Below are 12,034 nucleotides of genomic sequence, written 5' to 3' on the forward strand. Positions count from 1 at the left end.
CCCATGCTGTGTGGTGCTCTTGCCCTCAAATCTCCAGTAGGTTTTAAGGCCTCTTGGCACCTTCCTGCACTGTTAGTGGAACAGTTTCTTTAACAACAAGAAGAACAACAAAAGAAAATTAAGAGAGAGAGAGAGAGAGAGAGAGAGAGAGAGAGAGAGAGAAGACCCATACACCATTGCTTCTTATAGAAAACCTAGGTGGTTCAGTTTCAATCATTTTGGAAGTGAAGCAGTTTTGACATACTAAGATATCCCTTACATGTGGAGAAATGTGCAGCATACCATTGTCAGTGTCGAAAGAAACTTCAAATGCTGGTCTAGTCGTCTTTTGTGCATGAAATGGGAGGGGTGGCCATCTTGTTCTTCACATCCCGCAGGCCCTAGGCTTCGGGCATTGAGGAGGATGCAAAATGGTGGCTACCAACACAGTTGGTTTCTTCTCAAAAATGGCGGCAGGAATAACAGGAATAAAACCATCATGGGGGGGGGGGAATGGAGAGGAACCAGTGGCTAAAGTGTTGGACTGGGAGTCAGGAGATCCGGGTTCTAGTCCCCACTAGGCCATGGAAACTAACTGGGTGACTTTGGGCGAGGCATAGACTCTCAGCCCAACCTACCTCACAGGGTTGTTGTTGTTGTGAGAATAAAATGGAGAGGAGGAGGATTATGTACACTGCCTTGGGTTCCTTGGAGGAAAAAAAGGTGGGATAGAAATTCAATAATAAATAAAATAAAATAAAGAAAAAAAGCCTGTGCTGCTAATGGTATGATAAGCCCCAACCCAAAAAAAGCATGGAAGGATTTCACGGTCTAGCTCCTTCCTATCTCTCCTCTCTCATCTCACACTATTGCTCCGCTCATGCTCTTCGCTCCTCTGATGCCATGTTTCTCGCCTGCCCAAGAGTCTCTCCTTCCCTTGCTCGGCTTCATCCCTTCTCTTCTGCTGCCCCTTATGCCTGGAACGCTCTTCCAGAACATTTGCGAACTACAAGTTCAATCGCAGTTTTTAAAGCTCAGCTAAAAACTTTTCTTTTTCCTAAAGCTTTTAAAACTTGATTTTGTTCTGACTTTTATACTGCCTGTTTGGTGCATTCTCTTCCCCTCCTTATTGTTTTATTACGATTTTATTAGAATGTAAACCTATGCGGCAGGGTCTTGCTATTTATTGTTTTACTCTGTACAGCACCATGTACATTGATGGTGCTATATAAATAAATAATAATAATAATAATAATTATTATTATTATTATTATTATTATTTCTCCTCCCACTGGAGAAGTGTGTGTCTGTGTGTGAGTGATTGTGTGTTTGTGTACACAAATGAAAAGAAAAGAAATGTGAATATAGAACTGTCAGATTCCCAGGCATATGGACTCTTGAAGTGACTGTTGAGGGGGGAAAGGAACCTACATGTGAGGGTGGTGCTCCAGCCCCTAATAGCTTTATCTAATATCCTGTATTGTGTATGTGGGACAAGTTAGTGTTTGTTATAAATATTGTGGAATACTAACCAATTGAACCAAATAAAAACAACAACATCCGGATGTAGGTTTTCAAAAGGAAAGTTTATTTCCACCTCAGGTACCAAAAACCTCTTTGTATAAAGGTCCCTCTCCCTTGTCAATGTAAGGGAAAAGGCCCGGAACATTACGTTTCGTTTTATACAGGGGGGAAACACTGTGTGCAAATAATTGGTTGCTTGCTCAGATCGTCCCAGCTGATCCTCCTCCCTGTTTTCTTGACATGCCCAGATGGGTGAGAGACTCTATTGACTTTGCAAACTCCATTATCACATGATTCCCTTAGTAATGAATCCTGGGACCTTCCTGTCATGTATAGGGTGACCATATTTGGGAAACCAAAAAAGAGGACACCTAGTGTGTGTGGGGGGGGGGGAAGCAGCTTTCTGAGTCCTGCAGAAAGTACGTTATTCCCCCGCCACCTTAAAGAACCCGATTGGAGTGGAGGAGGGGAAAGGATTTCATTCTGCACCACCACCATCCACTCCAATGGGGGCCTTTTCTATAATGTCCACGAATGACCCACTTTCCCCTTTAAGACCTCAATTGGAGCTCGGGGTGGGGGAATGATGTGCCTCAAGAAAGCATGTCACTCCCTCCTGCCATGCTAATGGCAGCCTTAAAGGGGAAGGTGTGTCATTCCAGGACATTATTGAAAATTATCGAAAATCCCCCCTGACACCATGGAAAGAACAAAAACCAGGACAAATCCGGGGAAATCCTGACAGTTGGTCACCCTAGTCATGTATCCCATTGTCTTTTACTAATCCCTGTCCACCACTCCCTCCCTGGTTTGGTAAGCGACCTTACCCAAATAGGTAAATGGGACTTTTCTCTCCTACCTGGGAGTAGGGGGTCTATTCTACTCAGCAAAATCACTTAGAAATCACCCAAGGGTGGCATTTTGGGAAAGGGAAATGAGGGATCTTGGAAGAAGGAATGGGAGAGAAAAGAAAGGGAGGAGGGAGTAGTGGGAAATCAGTTATTTTTCCATAACATGTTGAGAAAAAACACGCACCACCACCACCGCACTATCCAGCCATATATTTTGGAGTGGCTGGGGCTACCCTGCAACATTTTGTTACAAGTCCCACTTGCACTATTTCCATTTTCTATAGGAGATGTATGAGACATTTGTTTCAGTTCATTTTTTAAATCAGGATTTACCCATTTCGTACCTTCCGGACAAAATGTGGAATTCGGACGCAAACTTCAGTCGGTGTCCACTCCTGAGCTTGGGATGCGATTCACGGATGCGTACATTTGTAAAATGGGGAGGGGGAAAAAGGTGTGGTTTTGATGAATGTGCACAGATATTCTTTCATCAACGAGCCAAGAATGCGTACATTTCAAAGATGTGCACGGCAATGGATGCATGCATTTAGAGGGGAAAATATATATGGATTTTCAGGAGAAAAGAAAGAAAGAAAGCCCACAATCTGATTCAGATTCAAGTCAGAATGAGCTTTGGGATGAGAGTTGGCGAAGACGAGTTTTGGTAATTCGCACACTCCTAAAATCCCTTCTCCTTTTTCTGCACTAGGTCTCCAAGTCATCTTCCCACAGTATTTACAAGAGAAATTTGTGCAGTCAGCATTGAGCTACATCATGTGCAATGGAGAGGGGGAATACGTATGCCGAGACAGCCAGTGTGGTTGCCAGTGTGCAGAGGAATTCCCACAATGCAATTGCCCCATCACCGACATTCAGATCATGGAATACACGTTGGCCAACATGGGAAAGTCTTGGACAGAGGCCTACAAAGAACTGGAGAACTCAGGTAATGGAGGGAGATGGGTAAGGGTGTTTTCATAGGAATTGAATAGGAAATGCCTTTTACCAGAGCAGATACTTTTTCCATGGCTGGCTGGGAGATGATGGGAGTTGTAGTCCAACATATCTAGATAGCACCAGGTTGGGGATAGCTGAGTTGTTATTGTTGTTGTTGATATTATTATTATTATTAGTTGCATTTGTATACCACCCCATAGCCGAAGCTCTCTGGGCAGTTCACACTTAACACATTTAAAAACAATATACAAAGATTAAAAACCACAAAAACAAGCAAAATACACATACATTTAAAACCACTATAACAAGGGAGATGATTTTCTCAGCACCTAAAAAGGAGACTCCAGGGTGTCAGGATCAGGTCCATTCTCAGTAGTGTGGAGGACTGGGTTTCTGGACCTGAATCAGACTTAGAGGCTGAAGTGGAACAAGCAGACATGCAGCAGTCTAGACAGGAAGTGGGTGAGGGTATCGTCCAAGACTCTTCAGGAATCAAGGAATAATCTTGCCAGGAGCTTATCGGACATGAGGCCCAGGCTCAGAGATCACCTTCCCCTTGGGAACTCAGACTCTGTTGGAGGGGGAGGGAACATCTGAATAGACAGATCCCAGAGTCTGCCACAGGGTCAAGTGGGTGGAGTTGAGAGGAGGTGGGAGGCACTCCACTAAGTTGGCAACTCGGCAGAGGCTTCATCTTAAAGACCCTCCATGAAGGAGGCATTCAGAAAAAAGTCTGTCTGTCACTGCAGAAAACTGAACAGTCGGTTGATAGTCAACTGCCTTGCTTTGTTAAGCTAATTCAGCTTAGAGGATAGTTCCTAGCATTCACACTCCCTTCAGGTGTGAAGAGATGTCTATTTATTTATTTATTTATTTAATTACATTTATATACCGCCCCACAGCCGAAGCTCTCTGGGCGGTTTACAACAATTAAAAATAGTAGACATTAAAAGTATACAAAAATATTAAAAACAGTATAAAAACAACAGTATCCATTTAAAAACAACAATTCTGGGGTCCATTAAAAACAAACTTAACGTTGTTCAATGCTGTTAAAATGCCTGGGAGAAGAGAAAAGTCTTGACCTGGCGCCGAAAAGATAACAACGTTGGCGCCAGGCGAGCCTCATCGGGAAGATCATTCCACAGTTGGGGGGCCACCACTGAGAAGGCCCTCTCCCTTGTTGACATCCTCCGAGCTTCCCTCGGAGGATGATTCTTTCATAGAATCATAGAATAGCAGAGTTGGAAGGGGCCTCTAAGGCCATTGAGTCCAACCCCCTGCTCAATGCAGGAATCAATGCAGGAACGGACCTGCTCAATTTCCTGAATCAAGCTTTGTGGATTGCATGGCAGGCTTCTTTATTGTCTTACATCTCGGTGGGAGGGCTTGGAATCACGACACAGGGTCTGAACCTGGGACCTTTTGCATGTAAAGCATAGGATCTACCACTAAGCCATGATACTTCTCCCCAAACATGGAGAAATACAGGCACGCTTGAGAAAGGATGGGGAAAGATGGCATGTATATTGCACCCCCACCCATGAGGTCTACTCTTGGCTTCATGGGTGCATGTGTGTGTTTGTGCATTTCCCAGATGAATTTAAATCTTTCATGAAGAGGCTACCTAACAACCATTTCCTGACCATTGGGAGCATCCACCAGCACTGGGGAAATGACTGGGACCTTCAGAACCGGTACAAGCTCCTGCAGAGCTCCATGGAGGTCCAGCGTCAGAAGATCCAGCGCACCGCCCGCAAACTCTTCGGCCTCAGCATCCGATGTCGGCACAACCCTAACCACCAGCTGCCTAGAGAAAGGTACCTCTTCTAGCGCTTGCAGTGTGTCTGTGGTGTGTGTGTGTGTGTGTGTGTGTGTGTGTGTACAATAGAGGAACTAGAGGTCCACAATGGATCTGGATGAGATCAGAGTTCTATGAATCCAACGTGTGGATTCCTTAGCGAACTGGATTTTTCTGAGTCATGTGGATTCTGTGGACATGCAGACAGCTTTTTTTGAGGGGGGGGGGTCATTCTAACGTTCATAAAATTGAAAATGTTTCAGCAATCGTGCTGAAATTTACATGTGCCGGAAAGAAATGTTGGTTTTACATCCCCTGAAAATTTCAAGAAGATTGGTGACAGGTTGAGGGAAGGAGGACAGTTTAAATCACAAAACAAAAGAAAAAACGCCCTTTCTGAATCAAAATGGTTCTGATTATTTATTTATTTATTTATTACATTTTTATACCGCCCAATAGCCAAAGTTCTCTGGGCGGTTCACAAAAATTAAAACCATAATAAAACACCCAACATGTTAAAAGCACAATTACAAAATACAGTATAAAAAGCACAACCAGAATAAAACCACGCAGCAAAATCGATATAAGATTAAAATACAGAGTTAGAACAGTAAAATTTAAATTTAAGTTAAAATTAAGTGTTTAAATACTGAGAGAATAAAAAGGTCTTCAGCTGGCGACGGAAGGATTACAGTGTAGGCGCCAGGCGGACCTCTCTGAGGAGCTCATTCCACAACCGGGATGCCACAGAAGAGAAGGCCCTTCTCCTAGTAGCCACCTGCCTCACTTCCGAGATAGCACGCACATGCTCAGTAGTGCAGACTTGTCCTTGCATTAATGCAGTCTTGCGCAAGTGGCATGAATTTCTCATACATCCCTAAAACACACACACACCTTTCCATCAATGAGCAGATGGCAGAATAATAATAATAATAATAATAATAATAATAATAATAATAATAATAATTCTTACCCACCTCTCCATCCTCATCTAGGCGAGGAACAACAGCAAGCATAAAATACATTAAATACTGATTTAAAACATAGTATACATTGTTAAAACTTCCTAAAAGCATCCTAAAACCATCCTAAAATTCCCCTGGATAGGCCTACCGGAAGAGATCAGTCTTTATAGCTTTCTTAAGTGCTGAAAGACTGACAATCCACAAAAAACACGTGGAATGAATTTAATAACACCTGTATATCCCTAATAGGACCCTGTTTTATTCCTCCACTTCACCCAATTGTATCTACTCCGATTGCTAGTGGGCTCTCTAGGGTCTTTGGTACTGTCTGTATGCAATATGTCTACGCTAAAGCTAAGACAAGGTTTCTCTGATGATTTTCTTTTTCATAGAAAATTGCTTGGAGGTTTCTTTTTTCTCTCTCTTTCTCATCTCCCTAGACAAAGAAGGGCACTCGGCAGATTTTTCTCAAAAGATTCTCCGTGACTCTTTTGTAGCGGCTTCCATTTCACCCCCGCACGTGCTATGCCTGAGAACACTGCTAGGTCTAGACGTGGCCGGCTCTACCGTTAGGAATAGGGAGACAATCGTCTCAGGCGGACAATGCTGAGAGGTGGCAACACGGTGTTGGAGGAGGGAATTCTAGGCCTATCCTGAACCCCCAAAACTAGCCTGCTTTTTTTCAGGTGTGAGGATGCCGTCCCATTATCAGTGTCGAATAAAGCTTTGACAGCCTTTCTGGTCGATTTTTGTGCATGAAATGGGTGGTGTTGCCATCTTGTTCTTCACCTCTGGGAGGCCTTAGGCATTGATGAGGCTGAAAAATGGTGGCCACCAACACAGTTGCTTCTCCTTGTAGCAAAAATAATGCAACCATTGTAGCCTATGCTACTGCCATTGATAATGGTATGATAAGCCCCACCCCAAAAAGGGAATTGAAGGATGTCTCCTTACACTGGAGAACTTCAGTGAAATGGTTGCTCCAGTTTCTCTGGTCACAAAGGGTGGAGAATTGTGAGAGGCCTTTTGTATATGTCTAGAGCCAGTGTGGTGTAGTGGCTAAAGTGTTGGACTGGAAGTCATGAGATCCGGGTTCTAGTCCCCACTCAGCCATGGAAACCCACTGGGTGACTTTGGGCCACAGTCACAGACTCTCAGCCCAACCTACCTCACAGGGTGGTTGTTGTGAGGATAAAATGGAGAGGAGGAGGATTATATACACTTCCTTAGAGGAAAAAAGATGGGATATAAATGCAATAAATAAAATAATAATAAATAGTTCTCCCATTCCTCCTTAGGTTAGCCAAAAAGGGTTCTTGTGTGCTGTATTTTCTCTGTCTGTGTTGCCCATGGACTCTATTGGGTGCTTCCTTTTCTGGGCTAATACCCGTTTTAAGGAGGAGGTATTTTCACCAGGGGTAACCTACCCTCCCAATGAAAACCACCTACTATTTCTCACCAAATAATTATGTGTTCAGTGCCGGGCTGAGGAGTCTCAGCCACTAGGGCCGAATAAAGCCCTCCTGGTGTCATAAACTGGGACTCCAGGGAGCTCCACCCCTTCCTCCACCCTCTTTTCTTCTACCACCAATGAGTTTGGGGGGGGGGGTGTTTTCCTGGCTTGTGCGCTGTATTTTCTTCATTCAAAAAGGTTGAAATGAAAGGGGTGAGTACAAAAGATGGGAAATTACCAAATGGTTAGTGATCAAGGGAAAAGTTGTGTGGCTACAAGAACAGGGAACATGGGCATTTGTGGAGAACCACAGGGCTGGATCAGGAGCCCAGTTGAGTCGGATTTGACCACGGAAAAGGAAGGAAAGGAACCTCTAATGCAAGCACTGAGTCATTACTGACTCTTGGAGGGACGCCAGCTTTCACTGATGTTTTCTTGGCAGGCCTTATAGCGGGGTGGTTTGCCGTTGCCTTCCCCGGCCGTTATTCCCTTTCCCCCAGCTAACTGGGTACTCATTTTACCGACCTCAGGAGGATGGGAGGCTGAGTCGACCCGAGCCGGCTGCCTGAAACCAGCTTCTGCTGGGATCGAACTCAGGCCGTGGGGAGAGTTTCAGCTGCAGAAACTGCTGCTTTACCACTCTGCACCACAAGGGCCTTGCTCTAAATGCACCTGACTTTCACAAGGGGAGGAATAAATGGCTGAGGAAACAAGGTTGGATAGGTGGGGATTGGGGGAAATCATACATATATTATTTTTGATTCATCAAAATGAGGGCCTTGGAAGAAGCACCTAGTATCTCTCCATCCATGCGTGCCCCTGCAAAGCTTTTAGATAAATATGTCTTTAACATTTCACTTCTCTTTGTTGGGGGAGCGGGGGAAGCGGAAGGAAAAACAGCCAGCGAGGCAGAAAGGAAGTCTCTAGAATGCGCGCTATCAAATCTGGGCGGGCTCGGACGAAATGCGTGATGGCAGCTGAGTTTTTAAATGAGTGATGTGCCTGATTTGTTTAAGTCAACACCACCAGGCCTATTAGCATTTCCCCCCTCGTGTTTGTCATTCTGCATTTCTAGCAAATCTAGCGGGGAGGGGTCAGCGGGATAGAAAAAGAAACGGAGAGAATAGAAAGAGAGGTGGCGTTGACCTCTAAAGCACTTACTGGCCAAGGCTCTGCATACTTGAGTGAACGCCTCCATTCCGGGATCCAATCATGGTTGGAGTGGGAATGAAGGCAAAGGCAAGGGGAGGGGCATACCAGATACAGAGCTCCTCTGTGACATCAGGGCAAGCTTAGCCAATGATTGCCAAGGAAGATGGGCTTCTCAATGGAGCATAGGCAAGATGCTTTAGGTTGGATTCCTGCATTGAGCAGGGGGTTGGACTCGATGGCCTTGTAGGCCCTTTCCAACTCTGCTATTCTATGATTCTATGATTCTAAGAGATAGGAAATGGATGATTGTGAGCAAATGAAGGGAGATAAACTTTAGAGAAGTGTGTGATCCATGCATTATAGTTCAGGATACATGCAGTGTGTCCTATTCTATGTGAGAGGAGACCATGGCCCTTTCTACACCTAAGGGTTATCCCAGGAAAATGGAGGGATTGTCCCTACCTGCTCCTGGGAACCCCTGTGTGTCATTTGGATGCACAGGGACGATCCCGGGAAGATCCCGGGATATAGGGCTTATATAGACACACCCCATGGTTATCGTTTTCACCATGTCTAGATTGATACTGAGCTGACCCCCCATCCCATTCTTTCCACTGCCCAGTTCATAGGTGATTGAACGGGGAGGGGGGGATTTTGCCATTTTTCAAGGGTGTGTCAACAAAATGGAAGTGGATATGCTGGTGAGAATGGCAAACAAGCCCTTTCTGGGGTATACCAACCAGCAGCTACTATTCTCACCCACACTGCCAGAGGTCCCCTAGAAATGGTCGTGCAGCATAATTCCCAGAAGAAGAAGAGGAAGAAGAAGAAGAAGAAGAAGAAGAAGAAGAAGAAGAAGAAGAAGAAGAAGAAGAAGAAGAAGTCCTGCTTGTTCATCCCTGGCCAATGGCTGGTTGGCCACTGTGTAAACACAGTGCTGGACTAGATAGACCCTTGGTCTGATCCAGCAGGGCACTTATGTTCTGAAGAAGGAGGAGGAGGAGGAGGAGGAGGAGGAGGAGAAGAAGAAGAAGAAGAAGAAGAAGAAGAAGAAGAAGAAGAAGAAGAAGAAGAAGAAGAAGAAGAAGAATCCAGGGTGGGATAGTGCCCCCCAGTCTGCAGACAAGAGAAGATCAATCCTGACTACCACTGTGATGTGTATCAGGTTACTCTTCTTTTTCAAAAAAGCCAAAAGTCAGGACATCCAAGTCAGGACAGAAAAAAGGGAGAAACAGGTTCTGAGGATGGTGTGTGTGTGTGTGTGTTAGCTTCATCCCAGATACCTGTTTCCCTTGAATTATCACCTACAGTGCTAAGCTGTCGGCGTGGTTGCTGCTACTGGGCGGCAGGATCCTTTGCATACCAGGGAGTGGGTTTAAGGGGGAAAATGTTAAAAAAAATCATTAAAAAATCAACGATGACCCAATCCGATTCAAATTTGGTATGCTTAAAGCTCTCCTTAATATCTATTACTGTGCCAATTTTGGTGTCTTTATCTTTAAAGCTTACGCCGCTGTAAGCATTTGTTTGATTTTTCTTCAAATCCTGCTCCTGCGCCCCAGTGGCCGCTCGGACGATACCCTCGAAAACTAGTATCAGAATACGGCGAGTCTTTTGCTTTTATAGCCCAATTAAAACAGGATGCATGGGAGTACTTCAGAGTCAAAGCAGATTATAAACTGGAAAACTTCAGAGTCCTTTGCATGCAATTCGCAGTGATTGCACAGTATAACGCTGGTGTGATAAAGCTCTTTATTTCAAAGCCCGACATGTTTTGGCCGGCGTTCTTTCAAAGGCCTTCCTCAAGGGGGTGATAAGAAATGTCTGCAGAAACACTCCTAGCAAGGTGATAATCTCCTATGTTATTCAAGCCATTGATTCTCCACATTCTCCACACTATGCATGAATTTGTACACCTCTATCATGTCTCCCCTCACCCTCCTTATTTTTCTAAGCTAAAATTGTTGCTTTCAGGATACAGCCGGAAGAGGCCATATCCTAACAGATAGGGAATGAATGCAAAAAATAAGTGTGGTTTTCCTTTTGACTAATCCAGAGTGAACTTCACTGCCCACGCCCCAACCCCATGCCCCTTCCAATCCCAGCGTTGTCGCATGTCCAACGTGAGTGTACCAAAGATCCCTTGCACAAAATTAGAGCCGGGACGACCCCATACTGGGGCAATTTTGGCTGTGTGAAAGCCCCAACTGAGACAGCAGCAGTTAATATGTGCCACTGCCTTTGAAAAGATGGAGTGGTTATATTAACAGCATGAGACTCTCTGTCCCATTCACAAAGGTCTAATAGAAATAGTATGTTCTATATTCAATTATAGCCTAAAGGAACGGACTGACACTCAGCTGCCCTTCCGGAAATGAAGCAAAATTGAGCTGAGTGCTGAAAGAGAACGTGGCATTCAGGCAGTGTTAATGGCTCAGAAAGGTGTGAGTCCAAATTTTAGAGAAAGTTCTCTCTCCCTCTCTCTCTCCCCCCCTCCCTCTCCCCATGTCTAGATCGTGTTTGCAAAACAAGCACAGCAAATGAAGTTAATTAAAACTAAAATTAGCGGCGACTCGAATGGAGATGGAATCGAAGGCAGGATTCATTTCTCTTTCCGCTGACCTGTTTGTCTAATTTCTCAATGGGTGGTGATGTATTGCCAGCTGCAGGGCAGGTGCCTAACTTGGGGGAGTGATAGATTTAAGAGCTCTGAGCTGGGCTGAGCAATTTATGGGCTGGTTGTGTTTTAGGGTGGGTGGGTGAGAGAGAGCTTCATCACACCAGGGTTATACTGTGCAATCACTGCGAATTGCGTGCAAAGGACTCCAAAGTTTTCCAGCGTATAATCTGCTCTGACTGTGAAGCACGCCCATGCGTCCCGCTTTAATTGTGCTTCATATATAAAAGAACCGACCTATTTAACTACCTCTTTAGGAGCGAATCTGCTGTTGTTCTCCGAGTGGCCACTGGGGGTGCAGGAGAATGATTTGATGTTTAAAGTACAAATTAAACATAATTCTGTGTAAGTTTTAAAGATAAAGACGTCAAAATTGGCGCAGTAATAGATATTAAGGAGGGCTTTAAGCACACCAAATTTGAATTGGATTGGGTCACCCGTTGATTTTTAATGATTTTTTACATTTCTCCCCCTTAAACCCTTTCCTGGTATGCAAAGTATCTTAGGAGCGCCGCCGCGCAGAGTGTGATTTAGCTAACAACAACAACAACAGCTTTACACTATGGGGATAATTCGCAGGAAATTGGTATGTGGGATGAAGCCCTGTGTGGGGGGGAGAGAGACAGAGAGAGAGGCTATAGCTGGATGGGGGTTTATCCAAGGGCAAACCCCAGG

At 44.7% G+C, this 12,034-nt stretch overlaps 1 protein-coding gene across 1 annotated transcript in view; it reads left to right on the forward strand.

The window, feature by feature from the left end:
• BRINP1 (BMP/retinoic acid inducible neural specific 1) overlaps window positions 1–12,034 on the forward strand; it is a 141,971-nt gene that overhangs the window by 122,345 nt on the left and 7,592 nt on the right. Inside the window, exons 6-7 of the mRNA XM_063144775.1 lie at window positions 3,064–3,300; window positions 4,909–5,131. Of these exons, the coding sequence (XP_063000845.1) occupies window positions 3,064–3,300; window positions 4,909–5,131 (460 nt within the window). The remainder of the gene's footprint in view (window positions 1–3,063; window positions 3,301–4,908; window positions 5,132–12,034) is intronic.

Source organism: Elgaria multicarinata, chromosome 19 (assembly GCF_023053635.1).
Source record: "Elgaria multicarinata webbii isolate HBS135686 ecotype San Diego chromosome 19, rElgMul1.1.pri, whole genome shotgun sequence".
In the NCBI taxonomy this organism is placed as follows: domain Eukaryota; kingdom Metazoa; phylum Chordata; class Lepidosauria; order Squamata; family Anguidae; genus Elgaria; species Elgaria multicarinata.